The following is a 21,900-nucleotide window of genomic DNA, read 5'->3' on the forward strand; positions in this document are numbered from 1 at the left end:
TCCCCCCGTGGGTTGACACGAACACTTTCGAAACTACACCCATGAAAACCAAAGCATTGCCCGCCCCTTGCGCTACAGCACCACCGGCAACGACCCCATCCCCAGATCCCCACCGCGAGCCCTATTCCCCACCCGAAACCACCCACCTGATGTCGGTCTACTACCTTGAACCCGCCAACTTCCGGTCCCTATCGATGACGCGCTAGGGTCAGGTGCTCCTCGACGCCAAGCACCAGGTCTTCCCCGTGATCGACCAAGAAGCCCCGAATACCGGGCGCATTGCCCTGTACTCCTTCCAGTTAAACGGAGAGATAGCGGCCTCGACGCGCCTGCAGCCGTGGCCCATGGGGGCTGAGATGCCCTGGTGTGCATGCAAGGCTGGAAGGTACACCGGTTGATCGACGAGCATCCTTACTACCATTGCGGCCTGATCCGTACGTTGTCCTTTCATTTCCTTTCCTCTGTTTACCTGCAGCTCCCTGGAAGAAATAGCAAGCTACAACGCACTACTATGTACCTCTAACCTCTCCTGCCAGACTCCACATGGACCTGTCATTGCTCGACATCGTCGACTTCGTCCGGCAATAAGGAGACTTACGGCTCACAGATTACTATCTAGAAGACTGGGCGCGGCAGGTGGGAATGCTCGCTCCGAGGTATCCCGCACTAGGAACTTAGGGCTTGGAAGCGGAGTATGAGTTGACATGCTTGGCGGATGATCTGGAGAATTAAGGATTCAATTGATTCTTTCCCTCTTTGTCCCTTGCTCCAAGAACACCGCTGTTCTGGGGTCATGCCATTTGGGAAGATGGAGGCTCTTTTAGACTTGCTCATTGCTCAAGCCAGCTCCTTTGTTGTTCGAGGGAGGGAAGGTTCAGGCTAGCTGAAAGGACTACTTCATCGTGGTGTAACATGTCATGCTGCCACAAACCTTCTCTCCCTGACCTGCCACAGTCGTAGACAGAGGTCTCCGCTATATATGGCCGGCGTGAGAGAAACCTGGCAAATCAAGCCTTGTGCCCAGCCTCGCCAAGGGTCTACCTGGGCACTGGTGATGGCTGGGCATTCCGACCTAGACATCCGCCAGAGTCGTCCGGTTCTCGGTCTTGCCACCATACAATATATCCATTTCGGAAGTGACCCTGCAAGATATACCTATCAATCACCAGCAATTCATGAATGCTAGATCTGGGGAAGTGCACCTCGTGCTTATGCGATAGTACCAGTCCGACGTAGGAGGGCGCGAGAACAACTTCCACAAACGAATGTATCTACACAGTATCAACTGTATATCAGAGCCAATATAGTTCACCTGCCCACTAACAAACAGTCCTGATCAGCACTCCCGCCCACCACCACCCCTTGCGACAAGAACAACACCAGACCACCGCCCCCCAATCCCCCACTACACAGATACGAGCTTCGACGGAGGCAGTGAAATCGTGTTCCGACCCGGTGGATCAGGGTCTCGGCAGCCCCCCCAACGTCATTGTCCTCGGGAAGCCGACCCAAGGTTCCAGCCCAGAATACGAACATGGTCTCTAAATATGACAGCCCGCAGATCTGGTACCCAGGTACATTACGGGACCCGCAGCTTTCCACTACTGCAATCTCTGATGCGGCTTAAAATAGTATCGCGGGTGTATAGTCCGACCCGAGGATGATCACCTGCCGGGCTCGTATCGCTGTCTGGAGGAATTTTGATCCCATCCCGAGCATTGACTTCGCGTGGAGATGGGATGGGGCCCGTGATTCTGCTAGAAGCGGAACACGAGGTCGGAGATCTTGATGAGAACTGAACGGGATTCTGGAGAGGAATATCGGCGCGGGCTGTGTTGTGCCAAGATTCGCCAAGGGGTGTCGTGGACGTCATTATTCAGAGTAGCAGCGGGACGGGGGTTTACTATGCGCGAGGTATAGAGCTCATAGTAGGGTTGGGAAGATAAATAGCGCCTTCGCTCTCGCCGATCTGTCTCCAAGCTCTATACGACAGCACATCGCAAAGACACTCGCAAAGCTACATCGATCATATCAGACCTAACCTAACACAAGGCTACTGTTCAAATCGCCATGCATTTCTTCACCCTGCTCCTCCTGGCCTACGCCGCCCTCACCGCCGCCGTGACCTGCGACGTCCGCGGCCAGGTCCACAACTACTTTGACTGCTTCAAGTGCCCCGCCCTGGCCTGCGGGTACAGCAAGCGCACCTTCATCACCAAGGGGCTCACCCGCGACGTCAGCTGTCTGTGGACGGACGGCGAGCGGTACAAGGGGATCAAGTACGCCACCCCTCGTGTCTGACCCATCGTGCGTTTGTGGCTCCCGCTGACGCTCAATGCAGCAACTGGTACTATGTCCCGACCGACAAGTGCTATATCTGGGGCGGACGGATCGATACCAAGCACTGCAAGGGAATCTGTAAGTCATGGGTCCCATTCCTCGGTTTGAAAGGTGGGAAGGCCGTGGTGAGGGCACTGACGTCGCGTAGCCAAAATCCCCAAGTGCGAGCCCTGCACGCCTCAGCCTGGCGCGCCGCTGCCTCTGCCCGTGGCCCCTCCTCCGCCGGCTGCTGCCGCGGCGGCGGCGGCTGGGGTCAGCGGTGGCAGTCCGGGTGGTCGGCGGGATGTAGAGGTGGAGAGGGATGTGGAGGTGGAAAGGGACGTGGAGGTGGAGTTTGAGGCGTAAGCTGATGTGGGGAGGGTTGTGAGGGAGTATGGTGGACGTAGGCAGGGGAAGTGCTTTGTAGGGTTGATGGTTAGGGTGAAGGGATGTGGGATATGAACTCCGGGAGACTGTAATGTGCTTGTTCTGAAAAGCTGCTCCTCGTTGTCTGGGTTTGATATTGACTCTTATTCTTGTATCTTAATCATTGGGAGTTAAACTTTCGAATGAAATCTACCGAACTTCACTCGTCAACCATGAGCACACCCTCTGCCCTACAAGACAATCTCCACCAGCTTCGCCGGCTCCTCCCCCCCCCTCGGCGGGGTGATATGCCCCCCATTCGTCGTGACAAACAACCGCCGCCCATCCCCTGAAACCACCCCGGACGTACACCCAGCCACCAGGGCACTATCTCTCGCCCCGGCCAGCACCGACCGTCCCCCATCCGCCGTCACTCTAACCACCTGATTATCCGCCACAGCCATCAAATACAACCCGCCATCCTCCGCGACCGCAAAATCATCCACCACGACCTTCTCCGCCACCGTCTCCACCGCGCCCGCCGCTCGCACGGTCTGCAAGGAATCATCCCACCCCACCGGGACCCGAAACACCGCCTGCGCAGCGTCAGTCGAGTAGTAGACGAAGCCGCGCCACACGCGCACCCCGTTCACGCCCAGCCCCAACGGATCCGCCGGCGACGCCGCCATACTCGCCGTATCGTTCAGCGCCACGCCGTACGTTCCGGTCTGCGTGTCCAGCTGCCAGATCACCCCGTTCACCGAGTCGGCCATCAGCACGACCCCCGTCCCACCCTCGCCCTTGCCTCCAGACCTCCCGGCCGGGAAGAGAGTCATCCCATTCAACCACCCCGCCCCCGGCACATCCGCTATCTTCCGCACAGACACTGCACCTGACCCACCCGAAAGGTCGACAGAGTATACCCCCCACGACCCCGGAACAGGGTGTCCGATATCCGTGATCTGGAGTCTACCCGCGACGACGGCGTAGACCCCCTCGCGCGCGAGCGGGGTGACTCCCATGCAGGCGGTAGCGTTGGGGAAGGTTGCGACCACTTCCCCCTGGCCGGTGGAGATGTCGATTGTCCAGAGCTCCGGGACGTCCATTCGGGTTACGAGGAGTGTATGGGTGGTGTTGGGGTCTCCGGGGACGGGGGCTGGCCCCGGGGCCAGGTTTTCGAGCCAGGTGCCGTTCGTGCGGTATTGGAATTTTGTGTGCAAGGTTGTGGCGGCTGTGCTGTCCAGAAAAAGGAGGGAGAGGGAGAGGGCTCCCAGGGTTCCCAGGGTGAGGAGGTTGAGGGGGATGTGCATTTTGTGGGATTGGCCGAGGGGTACGGTTTGGGGGATCTCGGGACTGTACTGGGGTGGCTCGGCGGGAGGGGAGGTGCTTAAATAATGAGGTTGCGGGAGCTACGCGGGAAGAACGGGTGATCGACGTCTGCTGGCGGGCTGGCTGACGCTACGTTGCACCCTTGCTTGGCGTGGCTTTGCATGGACTATTGGTGTTGTGCAGCTTGGCGGGTCTAGACGGGCATGTGAATGGTGCGGTTTGGTTGCTTTTTACTGGGAGGTGGTTTCGGATCTATGGGATACTGTGTAGTAGCTGAGTGAAAGCCCTGTTGGATGTGCATCGCCCCTCTCTTTTTTATATACAAGATATAAACAACCACAATATCACTGAAGCATCTACGCGTAGGGCATCTCCTCCTCCCGCAACCGACTCGCCCGCCGCCCCGCGTGCTTCTCCCGATCTGCCGCCAGCGTCTGCGCGAATTTACTCCGCCGCCGGATCGCCGGCCCCTTCCAGTAGAAGATGTAGATCGGCACCGCCACCAGCGCCGCAATGCACCCCAGCAGCGTCGACGCCCACGCCAGGTGAAACTTCCCGCCGATGTTCTCGTACAGCGGCGTCGCGTACATGGTCGCGATGCCCGCCAGGAAGTCCCGCGCGAATCCGTTGCCCCCCGTCGCCGAGGCCGAGTACGGTCCGTAGGCGGCGACCATGTAGTCGATGGTCGCCATGTAGATGGCGTAGTTGGCGATGGCGATCAGACAGGCAAAGATCAACGGGGCGACCCACGGCGCGTAGGCGGGGCCGATCGAGGTCCACGCAAAGCCCAGCAGACCGATCGGTTCGAGGGGTGCGAGGAACAGCAGCAACAGCAGCCGTCGCTCGGCCAGGCGCGCCGCCGAGCCGTGCTTCTGGCGGATCTTCCGCTGGCGCCAGATGTCCGGAAGGAAGATAAGGTACGCGATGATGTATCCCAGCAGGATGGCGCAGAACGCCAGCCCGTTGGTCAGGGTGTTGAAGCACCATTGGTCGAAGACGAGGGTGAACGATTCCGTGAAGGTGAAAATCAACGCATCGGAGAACCCGGAGAGCAGCGACAGAAACAGGACGATGGGCTCGCGCACGAACATCTCGAACGGCCGTCTCCAGATCCGCAGGATCTCGCGCAACTCCAGACGATTCGTCTTGAGCTCGTTCGGTCCGTAAACCGCACGATCCTCGCCTGACTGGCGACGGCGCTTGGCTTCCCTGTCCAGAAGCACGGTGGCGCGGGTCTCCGGCACCAGGAAAAAGTGCAGCACTTGCGTGAAGCCGCCGAAGATTAACTGCACCCAGAACACCCACGGCCAGGTGAGGTACTGGCCGATGAACCCGCCGAAGACGGGCCCGATGGTCGACCCGCCCACCGAGGAGAGCACCACATACGCCACCGCGAACCCCTGATCGTCCGCCTCCCACATATCGGCCGTCATGCCCAGTGTCACCGACCCCCCGGCGGAACTCAACCCGCCCAGGAACCGGCACACGACGATCGTCCCGAAGTTCGGCGCCAGCGCGCACGGGATCTGCCAGATGTTGACCAGGAACAGGCTCAGCTGCATGATCGGCCACCGCCCGAACTCCTCGCTCCAGGGCGCCCACAGCTCGCACCCGAACGCGTACGCCACCAGGAAGATCATCTGGCCCACCCGCGCCGCCTGCGCGCTGACGCCGAAGGTCTCCTCGATGCCCGTGAGGGCGTCCGAGTACACGCCCGTGTTGAAGTTCATGGACATCTGCACCATGAAGATCACGGTTAAGATCGTCCATTTCTTGTACCACGGGAAGGAGAAGCCCAGCTTGTCGTAGCAGTCGTCTTCGCTGAGCTCCCGCTTGCCGTCGGGTTGGGGTTTGCGGGGGAGGGACCCATTGCTCTCGTCGGAGGAACGCTGCGCTGCATGTTCGGTTTGGGAGGTGGTCGGGTGGTCGGATTCGGATTGTCGGCGTTGGGCTTTCTTGTCGTCGGGTGGAAACTCGGTCTTCTTGTCGATTGTTCCTTGGCTTGTGTTGGTTTGATCATCGGATTGATTGTTAGGTTGATAGGTGGGGTGGGTGTCAGGCGTGGTCATTGTGATGAGCGGCGCATGAGATTAGTCAGGCAGTTGTTAGGGTATGACTAGAGCAAGCAGAAAGAGGCATGAAATCAGCGTATAATGCTCCACTGTCAATCAGATAGACAATGCTTAAATTCGCTTGCAATTCTTGGCAGAACGTACGTGGAATCAAGGCCCTTTATACCTGCCGATCTATACTTATTCCCATCCCCATCCCATGCACAAAGTCTTCGCAGGAGTCAGTGGCATGACGTCGCGACAGCACCATCCAAAACATCTCTCAGCAGTGTCGGCCTGTTGATGGTTTCAGGTACGGAAAAGATCTTCTCCTGTCTGGCGTCATAGATTGTAAGGCCTGTCAGCCAACCGTCCCTAGGACGTACCACGGGCGGTGATGCTTGCTTTCACCAGGCATGGTCCACCAGCACGCAACATACTTAGTTTATTGGCCGTATGCCAGACTGGCAATGGTGCAGTGATGTTCCGGCCCTGGTGTGTAGGCCGGCTCTCCGTGCGTGGCAAGCCGGGGTTGTCCGGCAGGAAAACATAACCGGGGCCCCAGACACGGCCCACCGGTTTGATTGGGCTCTCTCCGGGTGTGATGAAAGATAAATCAGATGAGTTGACGTGGAGCGGAATTGACATGACGTCAGGCCGATAGACAGAAAAGCTGGTGCCTGAGTCGGATGTGGAATCCACCCCGGACTGTGGCTAACTTCTCCGCATCAACCGGGTTGTTCGGCTTCATATGACGCAAGCTGAGCTTCTGATTCTATGTCGGACGATATAGATATAATAGTTAGTAAGTTTATAACTCCCGCTTACTTGATCCACGCCATGTTGTGTGAAAGAACTCGGTACGAGGGCTAGGATGGGGGTCTCCGATTATCCGATGCTTAGCCTCTTGGCGGAGGCTTCGACCACTCTCGGGGCTATCAGCCGAGTATTCCGCTTATTCGTCGGTTTGACTGGGGTATCGGGGTTAGCCAGTCACCTTGTGGCATCCCTCCGCTCTGAACCGATGCGGCCTGAATCGTTGTGTGCTTGTCAGATATGTTGTCTGGTTGGTTCCATGTACCTTACGTTAGTGCTTTCAATAAATGATCTCGCCAATTTTCAATCCTCATCATGAGGAAAAGAAAATGAATCACAGGCCGGACCTTGCAGTCACTGATGGTTGGATTGTTGATGTAGGGTGTGTACAGCCTTTATGTAAGATAATATGTGCTTGACAGAGGCCCCGAATTTGATACCTGGTCTCGAGAACGGCGACCTGCATTGCGAGCGCCTCAAGGGAGGGAACCCCTCGGACGTATTGAAGCGCTTTTTGCTGTTCTTGTAGGAAATGAGCTCAAACGGTGGAGCTGGTTATCCTGGTACATCATGGTAAGATCAGACTCCAATTGGTTGATAGAGACAAAGAAAGTGCAGCCCCTGTCCTGTTGAAATTAAGTCCAACCGGTCAATGCAGTATTTGGATGTCAGCAGTAGAATTGTGTGAAAGTCAGCCCTTCATTGTCAGCATACGCAGCTGAAATGCAAGGATAGAGGACCAGATACTGAAGCATATACCCAATAGCATAGACGGGCGAGTCGTGGTCAAGTTCGTAGGAAGTCGCGAGATGGTTGGGAATTAGGATCACACTTTCCAAAAAAACACTAATCCCCTACAGGAAATGTAGTTGTAATATGGCACTGTAGTCCGACAGCCACTCCCCACTTTTGACCTCTATCTTTTACGAGGAAATCAGACGATGGTTGCCCCGGTCAGATCCATCGAATTCAAGGGTGTTCAAGCTAGAACACACTCGGAAAGACTCCACCTAAATTGCTTTAGCAGCAAATGCATGTCTCGCCCTCGTCTTGGCGTAAGCAGAGCTCACCCTCAAAAATCCAAATGCGCGGCTGGGCCTCGATCCCGCTGTCATATCACAAAATATCAAAGGTAAATCAGGATAGAGCTCGAAATGTTATCGATCTGGTGGATCATAGTGTGTCTCTTTGCGATCTACAAAGCCCTCTTCTTTGTGCGCTTGTATATCCAAGCCCGTCGCACTAGATTTCCCATCGTCTTCGCCCTCGCACCGACCTCAAGCGCCCCCTGGTTGATTCTCGCTCCAATCCTGCGTCCATATCTGCAACCAGTTCTTCCAGGATGGCTTTACGACCGTTGGGATCTTGTGACACATGGCTGGGAGTTCCGCATGAAACGCGGCCCTTTTGACCGCTGGGGGAATACCTTTGTCTTGCTCACCCTCGATGAATGCATGGTCTGGTGGGTATTATCCATCTGTCTTGTACGGCCATCCTTCTGATTTGTGTTTAGGACCGCAGATGTCAATCTCGGGAATGTGATCTTGCAACGCAGGAATGACTTTGAACAAGCCCCTATTGTCGGAAAGATTCTGGGTTTCTTGGGGCCTAATGTGTTTGCGGTACATCAGTCATCGTTCTCTCCTTATGCTTAGACACTGACATGAGAGATGCAGACCAATGGCGACGAATGGTACGCAGCCTTTACTGGAACGCTGGCTCTTTCTAATCTCTCGCAGGAAACGTCACCGTCGCATGTTTGCTGCCAGCCTAGACGAGCGCATCAGCCGAATCGCCTGGTCGGAAAGTCGTGAACAAGCCCAATCGATGTTGAAATATCTCTCTAACCACCCGGGAGGGGATACACTTACCGGATTGCGGAACCTGGCAATCAATGTCATCGGCCAGGCTGGGTACACGAAAACCACCCCGTGGTCGCCGGGACCACTTCGAGACAGCGCCGACAAGGAAGAGCACGCTCGTACGGCCTACTTCAAAGCCCTTGCGCTGGCAACCGATATGTTCCTCGTGGCCGCCTTCATCCCTCCCAAGCTCCTCAAGCTATCCTTCGTGCCAGCCCAACTGCGTCTTCTGGGCCAACGTCTTGAGAAAGTCCCGCAGTACATCGCTGAAATTTCTGAAGAGGAGCGCCAGGCGGCGAGGGACGATTCCGCCGGGGGCAGCAATTTCCTCCGCTTCTTTTTGCAGAACTCGGACACAGACGCGACCGCCGGGTTTGCTTTCACGCCAGAGGAGCTCAGTGGCAACCTCTATGTCTTCACCGTGGCGGGTTACGAGACGACTGCCAACACCATGGGGTTCGCGGTGACGCTGTTGGCCGCGTACCCCGAATGGCAGGCGTGGATCCGCGACGAGCTGCGAGAGCTTCCTGTAGACTCGTCAGCCTGGTCCTACGACGAAGTATTCCCCAAATGCCAACGCACATTGGCGCTCATGGTATACATTCCTTTTTCTTCTCATCTTGTGACCAAACTCCTGACAAGATCACACAGTTCGAGATCCTCCGCCTTTTCACCCCCGTCCTGCATTCGACCCGCGCCGTGTCCGGACCTCAACAGCTCGTCAGCGGAAAAGGCACGCATTTCCTCGCGCCCCCGATGAACGTCATGGTGTCTGCGGCGGCCATTCATCTTGACACGACAAATTGGGGGGAGGATGCCACAGATTTCAGACCCTCGCGCTGGATCGATGACACCGGCAAGGTGAGGTCCCCACCGAAGGGGACGTTTCTCCCGTGGTCTGGCGGCCCCCGCGTCTGTCCGGGGATGAAGATGTCCCAGGTGGAGTTTGTCTCCACCATGGCCACGCTGTTTCGGTCCGCGCGGTGCGAGCCGATCCCCGTCGACGGGATTACGCAGCCGGAAGAGCTGCGGCGGAGGTTGGTGTGGTTGACGGATAATGCGATTACAAAGTCCACGATGCAGGTGAAGGATCACAAAGATGTGCAGCTGCGGTGGGTGCGGGATGTATAATTGCGTAACTCTTTGTTTATTCCAGCTTGTTTCTATGCTCACAGGATATATTAGTCTAGAAAGAAATTCAATATCTCTTTTGATCACTGTCACGCTCAAGATGTCCACAGACCAAAACCAATTTCACCATAAACTGTTTCTGAGGGATCGATAGACCGATATGCTCACACTCCTAAAGAGCAAAGCATTCACTTCCAGGCACTAGGCTACTGACTTAGTAGGGGCTCTTCACTGTAGGCCCCGGGCCTAGCAGCCTGACACATGGCCCGTCGGTGTTACTCCCAGCGCTGGCCTCCCCCAAAGCCGTCCCCGGAGTCACTCTCTCTTACTCTCTCACCACCAATACTTCCTTCGCTATCTTCTTCGTTCATATCGATCTCATCTACACCACCCACCTTTCCTATCCCCAAACCTGCTTATCTTGCACATCCAATCTCTACGTTTCAAAACCAGTTAGTAAACAAGGTCCGTGCAGCAATCCGAACCCAATAACTGACTTTCATACCGTTACAGAACCTCACCTGCGGCTTCACGCCCCAGAGATCTTCTCAATCTTCCGCCCCGTGAACCCGGAACACCGTTCCTAACAACCTTAAACCATGCGTTGCAAGAAGTGTGGCTGGAACAACATGACCAGCAACAAAAAGGACAGTCCCAAGCTGAAGTGCGACGAGTGTAAGAAGGCGATCGTCGACAACTATGAGAACACCCCCATCCAGCCGAAGCCCGTGCCCATGCGCGATGCCAAGGGCAAGTCTGCCGACGGCAAGTCCGGCAGCAAGTCTGGCGGCGGGGCTGGCGGCAATTCCGGCTCTAAGTCTGGCTCTAAGGCTAAGTGATGCGGATCCGCTTCATGGCTGTGGTTCGTTGCGTGGTAGGTTTATCTCCTATGCTGGTGACTGCAACGCACAAGGCTGATTCCAACTTCAAAGTGTTGCATCGGGCTTTCTTGTGGTGGTTTGTGGAATGGGGGTGTGTATTCTACTATCGATCTTGAAGTTTCAATGCAAGTGATTCTAGGTATGTGATTCTGCGATGTTGCAGCACAACAGCTAACATTATATCTAGCCACCCGGACAGCAGAAAAGCTAAAAAAAAAGAAGATGAGGAAAAATGGAATAAAAAAGTTAATCTTGATTTCGCAAGTCACAAGGTCAGAGGCAATGGCATTTGGACGGATTTATCCTATCGCCGATAGGAGGGCTTTGGGTTTTTATCTTGATTTTCGTCTTCTGGGAATCTTCTTCAGGAGCATGGAAGTTTTGTAAAGCCTTGAGGCGCGTTCTGTCTTTTGCGACTTTGCTTGTTCCTTTGTGTCTACCAGACTAGCGACATACCAATTGACTCTTCATTGAGCACTATCTTCTGATATTAAGCAAATTGGTCATAGTAGATACATAACATGACGTGATCATAGGAAACGCCTTGTGCATTTGTGACAGCAAGCAAAGGATATAAGTAGAACAGGCAGGAACCTAGAACATCCGTTAGAGACTACAAATCTCACGACTTAATCTCTTTGGACTCATCCTCCTCAGACTCATCCTTTTCAGAGTCATACTCTTCGGACATGGCAATGAACTTCTTTGCTGCATCACTCTCCATGTCGACGCACAGATGATAGTAGTACAGGAAAAAGTCATGAGCATCGTCCATCTCGGGCATGTGCTTGCGCAGTAGCTTGCTCCATTCAAAGTCTTCTTTCCCTGCATGAGTTGCCATTGTACAAACATACTCCCACCAAACAGGAAAGAAGCCGGCTCTCTCCCAATCAATGATTGCCACCACCTCACCACTCTGCACCATGATGTTGACGTGGGTAAGATCATTGTGGGTGAAGGTAAAAGGTTGAGTGGGTGGCATGTAGCGTCGAAGCTGGCGGCGGGCTGACTCGGAAACGGCTGGATCCAGATGGACCGCCAACCCATTCCACACTTCGTCATCAGACATCATAGGAGGACATGGAGCATTATGGCGACCCTTTTCCTTGTACAACCAGCCATCGTAGACAGGGCGGCCGTCTACTCCTTCGACACGATCAGATTGGAGGGAGCGGAGCTGGAGGAGATACTCGGCAGTCTGCTTCGCTATGTTCTCTTTCTGGTTGTCGGTTAGCTTAGACCAAGCCTCACTGAGGTTTTCTCCAGGAACGCGATTCATGACAGTCAAAGCGTGACCGTCACTTTCCTGGTGATGCGCGATCACAGTAGGAACAGGAATGGTGGTGTTCTTCTTCACGAAACGAATGTTTGCGTTTTCATCGGTCGGACAACTAGGGCCACGGTCCTTGAGGATAAGGTCGGAGCCCAAGGCCCAAACGCCGCGATCGCCAGCTTCGTAGAAGATCTTGACATGACTCTCGTAGTTGCAGCACCTCTGTCGTTCAGGACTGAAAGAGCATGCGGAGCAAGGTACGGTGGAGCGCTTAGTGAGCATACCACTCGCACGTAGCTCTTCCATTTCTGCCCGATGTTTGGGAGTGTCCTCAGGTTCGTATGCCATGATCTTCTCGCTGCCAGACTGCTTGGAGGTCTCGCTTGGGGCGTTATTAGTTGAAGCTTCACCACTAGGCTCGGATGATGGCTCGGTTGAAGACTTGATGAAAGTCTCAGAGATGGTGACACTGGCAGGCTGGGTGAGAGACTCGGCTGTAGGCTCAGGAGCTGTCCCGGTGGTGGTTATGTTGACAGGTTCATCGCAAGACTCAGTGGCAGGCGAAGTGCAACTCTCAGTAGAAAGCTCGATGGTAGTTTTGGTAGAGGACTCGGAGACGGGATCATCGGTAGTGCGGGTGGAAGACTCGGTTGTCTCAGTAGAAGTTGCAGGGGCTGGCATGCTGACAGGTTTGACGGAAGCCTCAGTAGTATGTTCAGTGCAACTCTCACAAGAAGCCTCGGTAGGGGTCTCGGAGACGAGGTCTTTGGCAGGCTCGGTGGGAGATGCGGTGGGATTCGCAGTGTAAGTCTCAGCTGGGACCCCAGTTAGAAGCTTGATAGAAGGCTCAGTGGGATTGTCGATGACAGGCTCGGTGGACGCCATGATAGAGGATGGTGGTAAATGAGGAGGGGAAGTCATGGGAATAAAGGATGAGAGCGAAGTTGTTGAAGAGGTGGTAGGGAGATAATTCAGTGTGTATTTAGAATCGCAAGCCAAATGTTTTGCATGTCACGGGGTCCACGGTGTTGCTGGGGGTTTCCTGTTTGAGAAGCAACTACTGGTCACGTGTCCAGTCTACAATCCTGGCAAGCCTGAACTGCCTTCACGCTCTTCGCATGTCATTCGGCTTCACTCCAATTCTCTCTTCTCCTTTTCGATTCCTGTCGCATACCAGTATCGCAAGCGATCCTTATGAGATAATGGCTGGTGAGATCTATCTCCAGTAGTGTTCTTTTTCCCTCTAACGCCATCGTTATGAAAGAAACGAAAAGAAAATGTCGCCTATGCTGCTCCGCTTCGAGATTCAAACGATTCTGCAATTTTGTATCGCGACATACCTCCGAAGTTACTCTAAGGTAAAATCCACTGTCATTACAACGATGTACACCCGTGCCAGTCCCTGTGATGCAAAGATTAGAGGCTGACCGGTGTTGGTATATGTAGTCTGTCGCACCACCCAAGGCCTACTATTCCACCGCCATGACTACTTCATATGCGGCGCGACGATCCTCCCGGTCAAACAGACGTGCCTATGCTCTACCTGGATGAGTCTCCCTGACTGGCAGTGACATTCCCGCTGCGGTGTAGAAATGAAATGTCAAGATGCACGCAGAACACATTATGGCTGTGAGATGTCGTTGGTCCTTTTGCAAAGCCTTGACAGTCACCCTGCCCTCAGACACAACACCTTGGCTCTTATCAGAAAGCTCGAATGCTAAAAATTGATTCTTACTTAGATCGATCCACTATATTTCTACCGGTGACCTTGACGACAAAGACTGCAACACCGTCTCAGTAGGTCGCAACAAGCTTGGAGGAGACCGCGTGCATTTCTTCAGCGATCCTGTTTACACACGCGAGGGTTCCGGTCCAAGAATATGCGACTCGCGTTCAATGACGCTCCTGTCAAAACTTTGAATCGTCTGGCAATACTCCCCAACCAGGTACTCTACCTGCGGCTCACTAAGGATGTGACTCGAGATCGCGATGTTCACATGCAGTAGGTTCGCCTCAGGAAGAATATGCACATTGGCTGCCTGTGAAGGATTATTGGGCAGGGGATAATGGCTGGCGTGGCACTGGACTCCATCGAGCCAGCAGTCAGTCGGAAATTCATAATTGCGGACACGAAGCTGGCGAGAGGAGTAGGCGTGGGCCAGGTCGTGCAGTTCCTCACGATGTCTCGATATCCCAATGCGGAGTAGGGCATAGTCTCGAGGTGCTGCTGTTGAATCGCGTGAAGGACCGCAATTTTGGAGACCATCGGCTCGAACAAGACGGAGACAGGGACAATGCTAATACAAGGGCCGAGGATGCGGTCAGCATGGGCCACATCGACATTCCGTCCGTGCACAACTTGTCCGAAGACGACAGCCCCAGAGCTCTCAGATTGCGAAGCAAAGTACCGGAGAAGCGTGACAGCCCATGCCGCCTTCAGCAAGCTGGCTAGGGTGATCCCGGATGGCAAGGAAACAGCAGGGATTGTCTTCACGACATTAACCACAGATGCCGGCCGTGCAGTACTGCCCTCCGGCCCGGGGATAGGAAGTCTGTGCTCGTGTAGTGAAGTCATCCGGGTTCCCTGCAGGACCTTTCGCCAAGTATTATACGCAACGTCCGTCTGTAGCCCCCAGCACTGCTCGTAGGTGAGCGGAGAATGGGCTTGTCGCAGGCAATCTCTTCTCGTTGTAAAGAGCGGCAAAGTCACCGACGAGGACGGAGGCCGAAAGCCCGTCGTAGAGCGCATGGGCGATCAGGAATACGAGAAACGCGTCGCCCGTTTGCTTGAGAGTCACCAACTGCGAAACAAAGGGCGGTTTACCACTTGAGGGACTCTCTGCGACAGCATTGTCGTCCGAACAATATCGGTCCAGATCATCCGTTTCGAAGTCACGAGTTGTCAGCGGCCAGTCTTTCAACACTACCTGAGCATATTCACCATTCTGAGAGACAAAGGCCGTTCGCAGAATTGTATGCCGAGCAATGAGCTGCTGACAAGCACGGATGACCCGGCTCCGATCGAAGTTCAAGGGCAGGCCAAACCGGAAATACCGGTAGTTCATCATTGTCAAGCTCGTCTGTTGAAAGTCGGCAAGGGGCAGCATCTCGAGCACCAAAGAAGATAGTTCCGCCGGTACTAGTCGACGCAATCCTTCATTCTGAGCAGCAGCGAATTGCTCTTTGCCAGAGCTCGTCCGCGTTGCCTGGCGCCCATTATGTGAAGGTTTTGGCCTCGATGCCTGGGCCATGTCGGACAAGATTGGACAGTTTAGAATGGTATCTTCTGTCAAATGAAGACCTTCTCTCCCTGCGAGCGAAGCCAGCTGAAATGAGGTTATTGAATCTCCTCCGATTGCGAAGAAATTGCTGTCGGCTCGGACCGTATCTTGAGGAAGCTTAAGGACCTGAGATATCAATTTCCGCAACTGCATCACCGGGACCGATGCGTCGTCTGGTGCATTATCAGCCACAGGAACCTGCGGCGCTTCTGTCGCTTTGGCCAAGTTTGCCCTTGTTGAAATGGCCATCGGGGTCGGACATGAATCCTCTGGCTCGGGATATTCCTCGTTGGCTGCGGTTAGCGTCTCAGATACCACCGATTTCAGCCGAAACCGATCAAACTTCCCTGACCTGTTCAGCGGCATTTCTTCGACGAGGAAAAAGTGAGGTGGCATCATATATCATATATCCAGGGACACGGGTCATCAGATACTTCTTGGCTGCTGTTGCCAATTCGCACTTTGAATCACATCGAACCATGGCTAACACCCCAGCTTTCTGTACTTTTGGGCCCTGCGCTGAGCTTGAGCTATGTTGAATGACCGCAGCGAGTTGCGCCCGCATAATCTTCCCACGATGCTTGAGTCCGTCTACTGTAATGACAGCAACCTTTCGCACACCGCGACTGACGAGCTCCGGACACTTGGTGAGGTGATGCTCAATCTCCCCGGGATCCACCCTCCTGCCGCTCACCTTAATCATGCTATCTTTTCGTGAAATGTACTGGATAGACCCATCCAGATTGTACCGCACCAAGTCTCCAGTGCGGTAGAGGCGCTCTCGGAAACTGCCAAATCCGTACGGAGTGACTCGGGTTTGCCAGTCGGCTGACCTCATGAACACGAGACGACTTTTCTCCTCGTCGCCCCAATACCCCCTTGCGAGACCCTTTCCTTGAAGCACAAGCTCCCCGACGGCTCCGACAGGTGCCAGGCGGTTCGGGTCATCCACATCTACGACCCACAAGCAAGGGTCACAGGCATACCCGACGCTGCGTTCATCCCAACCTGGCCCAAAGTCAGGAGCTAGTATGGCAACCCCGGCCGTTTCAGTTGCCCCATACCCGTACATCACACGCACATGCTTTGCCCACTCCTTCACCTGGGACATGCCAATTGTTGTCCCCCCAAGCAAGAGCACACGAAGGGTCGGGACATCAAGTGGCTTCACAACGTCCACCAAAACTGGCGTCAAGAATGCATAGTTGCAACGGTGGCGGTTGATGAACCCTGCCAGGTCCGTCCGTATGTCGTTATCAGAGGGAATACAAAGGCAACCCCCCACCATAGGCATGAGCAGAAGTTCGCGGTTGCACAGGGTAAACCCATTCGCGGCAGATTGTACGCGGCGGGTGTCTGGTCCCAGCATCAGCGGTCCTAACGTTGCCAGAGCCGAGGCGCAGAATGCCCTATGCTCAAGTACTAGACCCTTAGGCTCCGACGTGCTCCCTGATGTGAAGACCACGTAGAGAGCATCTGAGGGTGACGATCGCTCCTGTTGTTGCTGCAGAGCTCTGTCGTCAATGTCCTGGTCGAGAGAGGTCGCAGCGTCTTCAATGATCACGGCTGTCGGGGTCAAGCGACGGGATAGCGACTCGCAACCGCGCGAACACGCGACAAATGGCGCAGAAACGGTCTCAATCATCTTTCTAATGCGCTCGAATGGATTGGATACATCCACCGTGAGGAAGGAACCACCCGCACGCATCACGCCTAAGGCCGCGACCACTAACCATTTTGACTTTTCCGTAAGTATGGGAACGGTCACCTCGGGGCCAATACCCATTCTGATCAGCTTTGTGGCAAGCCTAGCGGTGAGCCGCTCTAGCTCGCCGTATGTGACCTCCCCGTCCCAAGCTGAAATTGCGATGGCTTCTGGTCGTTCGCGACAAGAGCGCAGAACAATCTCCGTCACGCATTGGTCATTGATGGAGGTCCTTCTGAAAAGCATATTCCATCTAGCCATACGTTCGACATCCTCTTCACTGCACAAATCCATGTTTCCCACTTGTTGCTCGGGGTCTCGAATGACAGCCGATATTGCGTGGTGGAAAGTCTGAGCCAATGCCTTGACTTGCTGACGAGACCAGCTCATAGGGTCAAAGTCAATCACTGTTAAGAAGGCCGGATGGCCATGGCTGGAAATGATCTTCACAACTAGCTTGGACTGTGTCTTGCTTAGTCAATGCTTGTTGTTGAATGAGGAGACGCTGGAAGAAAGTACACACGCTCGCATATTCCCTTGTCTTGTCCTGTATCTCGCCGTCCACCTCAACAGCAAGCATAGTGTTACATACTTCATGGTGATTTCCGCTATCGTCCCTGCAAAGAGACTCCGAGCCCTCACAGGGGCACTCCTCTCTCTCACCTCGCCCCTTCTCTTGCAGAATGTCCTGAAGAGTAGTCGTGCCGGTGATGTGACAATCGTACAACTCGAATTGCCTCCTTGTGCTCGTGGCAAGCTCGAAGCAGATGTGATCCAGAGAGGTATAGCTTCGCAGCAGCAGGGCCCAAGCCGCCCGCACCAAGGAATCTATCTTGCTTCCGCTCTCAAGCCACTTCCGTGCGTCCGTTTGGGACTATTCCAGCACTACCGATTCGCGCTCTCCTGGCCTCCGCGCCAAGCTAAGCCACACCGACTCTTCTAACTCGAGCTTGGGGTCGACTTCCAAGATTATTATTTTGATCGGAGGAAATCAAGATACGCTGCTGGCGCATTCCATCGCCGATCCGTCACCCAATCGATTCAACAAGCCGCATCCCTCAATAAGCAGAGCACAAGAGATCTATCGGATGAGCTCGTCAAAACTAAAAGCAGTCATAGAAGCGATCTATAGGCTCCATATAACAGGTGCTGGTGGCATGTGAGAGTCGTGCGAACACGAAGCATATGTAGGATGACCGGCATTCATCGCAAGCCTGGGCGGCTGCCTTTCTCGACACAAGCCATCTTCCCGCAAGATATGCGCAAGGAAACATTCAGTCCAATTCCTTGTGCGCTGCCAACCGGCCTCCAATGCTGTTTCATTCACCGGGCTGTAAAATTGGCTGTGTAATGTTGAAGGACCGACAGAAACATCATGAGAGAGCTTGGATCCCCTTCGGTGCTGACAGAAAGTATACATGAAGACGCACGATGAACTATAGTTCAGTTCAAGACCATGAGGAGCAGTAGCATCTGGTTTCCCACACGGGTGTTTAGCACGATGTCACGTAGCACATTGTGGTACACGCACCTGACTCCTTTTCTCTCCGTTTCCTCCTTTGCTGTTCTCGGATTTCGCTACCTATCAGTCATTCCAACTATGCCCCTCCTGCCACAACAAATCTTGGCCGGCCTTGCTGGATGTCTGCAAGGGTTGTGTGGAGACTTGATGCTCAACAGCGTGAGCAACTGTTGTGATATCATTGTGCATATTGATTGGTGTGTCGGCCCTTGAATGTGTGGTGCAAGATCATTCGTCTCGTCTTTGGATCTTCACTTCAACTCCATCGAGCAGGCTTCCCATCGGAGACATCATCCTCCTGTCGTCTGTCATTATGATAGGGGTATAAACAAATAGGCAAGGACGATGCTTAGTTGAGACTCAACGAATCCCGAGAAAAGAAAAGGCAGACAGCAGCAGCGAGCTTTTATGGCTGTCCTGCTTTCTTCTCCTCTCTCACAGGTCCAACTCTCCGAAAAAAAGCCGGATGCGTCATTTGGTGTGGAGACCACCGCGCGGAGTCTCCGGTGCGTATAAGCCACAAAGATCAGGACTAGTGACTGGACAGCGAGAGTCTTCCACTGTGTTCTTCGTTCGTCCTTTATGGCTTCTATGCCTTGGACAGCGGCGAGTTGTACAACCCTGACAAAAGACGGAGTGGATCCTGCAAACAAAGGAAACAGACACAAGGACACTATAACCGCCGATGTGGTGACTGGCGGATTCGCTCATTCGGTTGAAATATCTTCTTGAACGCCGTATCATCATTATCATCTAATCGGTGGCATCACGATCGTCTATCAGAAGGGTCTATCTACAGTCGACTTCCCATGTTGATGTGAACCGCCTTTATCTGCGAGTACGCCTCCAAGCCCGCCTCACCCAGCTCCCGGCCAATACCACTCTGTTTCACTCCTCCGAAGGGAATGCGGGGGTCGCAGTCTTGACTGCTGTTGATCCAGACCATACCTGCCTCAATCTCTGCCGCCACCCGGTGAGCCCGCTCCAGGTCTCGCGTGAAGACTGCAGCACCTAGACCATACGTGGTATTATTGGCGCGGCGGATGACCTCCTCCTCCGAGTCGAACGGCATGATGACCACCACAGGCCCAAACACCTCCTCCTGCACGATACGCATGTCATCCGTGACATCCGTGAACGCCGTGGGCTGGACGAAGTATCCCTTTTCCAACTTGCTGTCTGCAGGAGTATATGCGCCGCCACCAACCAGAAGCTTGGCGCCTTCCTTCTTGGCCAGCTCGATATACGACAGCACTCTTTCGTACTGCGCGCGAGTGACCTGAGGGCCTTGGTATGTCGATTCATCCCACTGATCACCTATCTTGGACGTCGTTTCAACCTCCTTCTTGAACTGCTCCAGGAAGGTGTCCAGCACCTCCCGGTGCACGAAAATACGCGAGGTCGCCGTGCAGATCTGGCCCTGGTTCGACATGATGCCGAGGTGAGACCACTTGACCGCCTGCTCCATATCGGCATCGGGGAACACCACCAGAGGCGACTTGCCACCCGTCTCGAGGGTGATATTCTTAAGTGTACCGGCAGCCATCTTCATGATCTCGCGCGCGGTGGCAGTGGAGCCAGTAAAGGCCACCTTGTCCACCAGCGGGTGCTGGACGAGAGCCGCACCCGCCTCGCGACCGTACCCATTGATGATATTCACCACACCAGCCGGGAACCCAGCCTCCTTGATCAACGTACCGAGAACCAAAATACTCAGCGGCGTCTGCTCGGCGGCCTTGATAACCACGGTGTTTCCGCAAGCCAAAGCAGGACCAAGCTTCCAGGCGGCCATGGAAAGCGGGTAGTTCCAAGGGATAATCTGCCCGATGACCCCGAGGGGCTGGCGGAGGGTGTATGCGAATTTCTGGGGGGTGGTGCTGATCGTCTGGCCGTGGGTCTTATCAGCCCAGCCGCTGTAGTAGCGGATGGTGTTGATGGCTTCGGTGAGGTCTTCGTTGAATGCAACGTGGTATGGTTTTCCTGGTGTGCATGTTAGAGCCGCTCTATCGCTAACCGTCGAGTGTTGCGGGAGGGGGGGGGGCGGGGGCTGAAGGCGAACCAACCATTATCCCAGGCGTCAATGGCAGCGAACAGCTCCCTATTCTGCTCGATCAGGTCTGCGAGTCGGCCCATGAGTTGGCCGCGCTCAGTGGCGGGCAGCTGTTTCCACGATGCATGGGCGAGGGCGGCCTTGGCGGCCTGGACAGCGGCGTCGACATCCTCCGCGGTCGCCGCGTGCACCGTGGCAATCGGCTTGTCCGTTCTGCGATCGTCAGTACCATGCGACTGTGTCTGGCTCGCTGCGAAACTAGACAAGCTACTCACGCTGGGTCCAGCGACACAATGGTTTGTCCCCCAGACGACGGACGGAACTCGTTGTTGATGAACAACCCCGTGGGCTGCTTGTACTGGCGGCCGTTGGGTGTGGTAAGCTCGACGAAAAGGTCGGACATCCTGGCGCAAAGTCACAGAAAGAATCTCCAAGTTGGACAGGCAAAGACGAGAGAAGAAAAAACAAGAGACAAGACAGTTGCGATGGCAGCAGACAGCAGATAGCTCGGGTTTTGTGGCTTGCTGAGCGCACCATCGACCGGTGGAGTGTCGGCGGGCTTCAGGCTAGAACTGCCTAAACTGGATTTGGGGAATAAATTGTCAATTTGCTGGACTGATTCGGAATGGAGGAATCAGCGGGGCTCCAGCTGTCCCGCGGTTCCGATAAGGGAGGCGTTCAGATACCCCTCAGTTCTCAGTACGCTATCGATAGTGCATCACCCGAAGAGGCATGTTTATCGCCGGGTGGGCCATTCGCTCGTTGATTCTCCTTCTGTGGCATTCCGTGGAATTACCTTCCCTTTCTCCCTTTCGGAGCCATGATCCGCTTGAGCCACGCCGCTTTAAGCCCCACGCAATGCTGCTTTCTGCCCACCCATCGGCCCGTGCGGTGAGCATCAAAAGTGCGTGTCTGGAGACTCCCTCGGGGGAGGGTGCAATAGCTATCTATGACTTGTAATATTCGATTTGAATCAAAACTTATATCTTTGTATATTATATAGATAGCTGTATACTGAAGTAGTGAGGTTTAGCGTATGGTCTAGATGTTGTACTAAGTTTCTATGCACACTCTGGAATCGCACCAATGTTGCTGACGGGATCTGATAATACTAGTATATACTTGGTAAATGGTCAGGCTGGTGTCCAACCCTCAACCTCTCACGACTCAGTCCCGGCTCTACCGCTTCTCACGGTGAATGCCTCAGGAAAGACCAGGTTTGATATCAGTTGGTTGATTCCTGAAACGCTACTTCTACTCCCTCTATTCAACGCCACATTGCTAGACCAAGTCTTTAGCTTCATCGGATCCAGG

At 54.4% G+C, this 21,900-nt stretch overlaps 9 protein-coding genes across 9 annotated transcripts; 4 read left to right on the forward strand and 5 right to left on the reverse strand.

Annotated features, from left to right (window-relative positions):
* Positions 1 to 41: 41 nt before the first annotated feature.
* BO72DRAFT_492835 (uncharacterized protein) lies at positions 42 to 588 on the forward strand (the record flags this gene model as incomplete). Its single annotated transcript, XM_040948330.1, has 3 exons — positions 42 to 155; positions 207 to 385; positions 537 to 588. The coding sequence occupies 3 exons, from the start codon at positions 42 to 44 to the stop codon at positions 586 to 588; spliced, it is 345 nt and encodes a 114-aa protein (XP_040804857.1).
* Positions 589 to 2,070: 1,482 nt separating this feature from the next.
* BO72DRAFT_492836 (uncharacterized protein) lies at positions 2,071 to 2,685 on the forward strand (the record flags this gene model as incomplete). Its single annotated transcript, XM_040948331.1, has 3 exons — positions 2,071 to 2,279; positions 2,342 to 2,418; positions 2,489 to 2,685. 3 exons carry the CDS (start codon positions 2,071 to 2,073, stop codon positions 2,683 to 2,685), a joined length of 483 nt encoding a protein of 160 aa, XP_040804858.1.
* A 220-nt stretch (positions 2,686 to 2,905) lies between these two features.
* BO72DRAFT_444852 (uncharacterized protein) lies at positions 2,906 to 4,027 on the reverse strand. Its single transcript, XM_040943915.1, has one exon. It carries the CDS (start codon positions 3,993 to 3,995, stop codon positions 2,937 to 2,939), a length of 1,059 nt encoding a protein of 352 aa, XP_040804859.1. The 5' UTR covers positions 3,996 to 4,027; the 3' UTR covers positions 2,906 to 2,936.
* Positions 4,028 to 4,277: 250 nt separating this feature from the next.
* BO72DRAFT_261970 (MFS general substrate transporter) lies at positions 4,278 to 6,261 on the reverse strand. The gene has a single exon (XM_040940131.1). The coding sequence runs from the start codon at positions 6,081 to 6,083 to the stop codon at positions 4,371 to 4,373; it is 1,713 nt and encodes a 570-aa protein (XP_040804860.1). The 5' UTR covers positions 6,084 to 6,261; the 3' UTR covers positions 4,278 to 4,370.
* A 1,774-nt stretch (positions 6,262 to 8,035) lies between these two features.
* Positions 8,036 to 9,874, forward strand: BO72DRAFT_369978 (cytochrome P450; the record flags this gene model as incomplete). Its single annotated transcript, XM_040940939.1, has 4 exons — positions 8,036 to 8,343; positions 8,395 to 8,511; positions 8,558 to 9,338; positions 9,395 to 9,874. The coding sequence occupies 4 exons, from the start codon at positions 8,036 to 8,038 to the stop codon at positions 9,872 to 9,874; spliced, it is 1,686 nt and encodes a 561-aa protein (XP_040804861.1).
* Positions 9,875 to 10,539: 665 nt separating this feature from the next.
* BO72DRAFT_262027 (uncharacterized protein) lies at positions 10,540 to 11,219 on the forward strand. Its single transcript, XM_040940132.1, has 3 exons — positions 10,540 to 10,748; positions 10,807 to 10,894; positions 10,943 to 11,219. The coding sequence occupies exons 1-3, from the start codon at positions 10,713 to 10,715 to the stop codon at positions 11,140 to 11,142; spliced, it is 324 nt and encodes a 107-aa protein (XP_040804862.1). The 5' UTR covers positions 10,540 to 10,712; the 3' UTR covers positions 11,143 to 11,219.
* Positions 11,220 to 11,248: 29 nt separating this feature from the next.
* BO72DRAFT_444855 (kinase-like protein) lies at positions 11,249 to 12,960 on the reverse strand. The gene has a single exon (XM_040943916.1). The coding sequence runs from the start codon at positions 12,911 to 12,913 to the stop codon at positions 11,378 to 11,380; it is 1,536 nt and encodes a 511-aa protein (XP_040804863.1). The 5' UTR covers positions 12,914 to 12,960; the 3' UTR covers positions 11,249 to 11,377.
* Positions 12,961 to 13,878: 918 nt separating this feature from the next.
* Positions 13,879 to 17,778, reverse strand: BO72DRAFT_524811 (acetyl-CoA synthetase-like protein; the record flags this gene model as incomplete). The annotated part of the gene is made up of 5 exons (XM_040949909.1): positions 17,538 to 17,778; positions 15,662 to 17,476; positions 14,743 to 15,594; positions 14,208 to 14,666; positions 13,879 to 14,109 (listed from the first exon to the last, which is right to left on the reverse strand). Exons 1-5 carry the CDS (start codon positions 17,592 to 17,594, stop codon positions 13,879 to 13,881), a joined length of 3,414 nt encoding a protein of 1,137 aa, XP_040804864.1. The 5' UTR covers positions 17,595 to 17,778.
* A 1,484-nt stretch (positions 17,779 to 19,262) lies between these two features.
* BO72DRAFT_444859 (aldehyde dehydrogenase) lies at positions 19,263 to 21,147 on the reverse strand. The gene is made up of 3 exons (XM_040943917.1): positions 20,862 to 21,147; positions 20,600 to 20,799; positions 19,263 to 20,516 (listed from the first exon to the last, which is right to left on the reverse strand). The coding sequence occupies exons 1-3, from the start codon at positions 20,987 to 20,989 to the stop codon at positions 19,330 to 19,332; spliced, it is 1,515 nt and encodes a 504-aa protein (XP_040804865.1). The 5' UTR covers positions 20,990 to 21,147; the 3' UTR covers positions 19,263 to 19,329.
* Between the last annotated feature and the right edge of the window lie 753 nt (positions 21,148 to 21,900).

This window comes from Aspergillus fijiensis (genome assembly GCF_003184825.1).
Source record: "Aspergillus fijiensis CBS 313.89 unplaced genomic scaffold BO72scaffold_7, whole genome shotgun sequence".
NCBI lineage: Eukaryota > Fungi > Ascomycota > Eurotiomycetes > Eurotiales > Aspergillaceae > Aspergillus > Aspergillus fijiensis.

What these genes read in the sequence shown, in the direction of transcription:
- BO72DRAFT_444852 (XM_040943915.1), bottom strand. Translation starts at nt 3,995, where the DNA reads ATGCACATCCCCCTCAACCTCCTCACCCTGGGAACCCTGGGAGCCCTC.
- BO72DRAFT_261970 (XM_040940131.1), bottom strand. Translation starts at nt 6,083, where the DNA reads ATGACCACGCCTGACACCCACCCCACCTATCAACCTAACAATCAATCC.
- BO72DRAFT_262027 (XM_040940132.1), top strand. Translation starts at nt 10,713, where the DNA reads ATGCGGATCCGCTTCATGGCTGTGGTTCGTTGCGTG. An exon ending in TGGCTGTGGTTCGTTGCGTG is followed by an intron (nt 10,749 to 10,806) that starts GTAGGTTTATCT and finishes CCAACTTCAAAG; the next exon opens with TGTTGCATCGGGCTTTCTTG. An exon ending in TTCAATGCAAGTGATTCTAG is followed by an intron (nt 10,895 to 10,942) that starts GTATGTGATTCT and finishes CATTATATCTAG; the next exon opens with CCACCCGGACAGCAGAAAAG.
- BO72DRAFT_444855 (XM_040943916.1), bottom strand. Translation starts at nt 12,913, where the DNA reads ATGGCGTCCACCGAGCCTGTCATCGACAATCCCACTGAGCCTTCTATC.
- BO72DRAFT_444859 (XM_040943917.1), bottom strand. Translation starts at nt 20,989, where the DNA reads ATGTCCGACCTTTTCGTCGAGCTTACCACACCCAACGGCCGCCAGTAC. An exon ending in ATTGTGTCGCTGGACCCAGC is followed by an intron (nt 20,800 to 20,861) that starts GTGAGTAGCTTG and finishes TGACGATCGCAG; the next exon opens with AACGGACAAGCCGATTGCCA. An exon ending in CATTGACGCCTGGGATAATG is followed by an intron (nt 20,517 to 20,599) that starts GTTGGTTCGCCT and finishes CATGCACACCAG; the next exon opens with GAAAACCATACCACGTTGCA.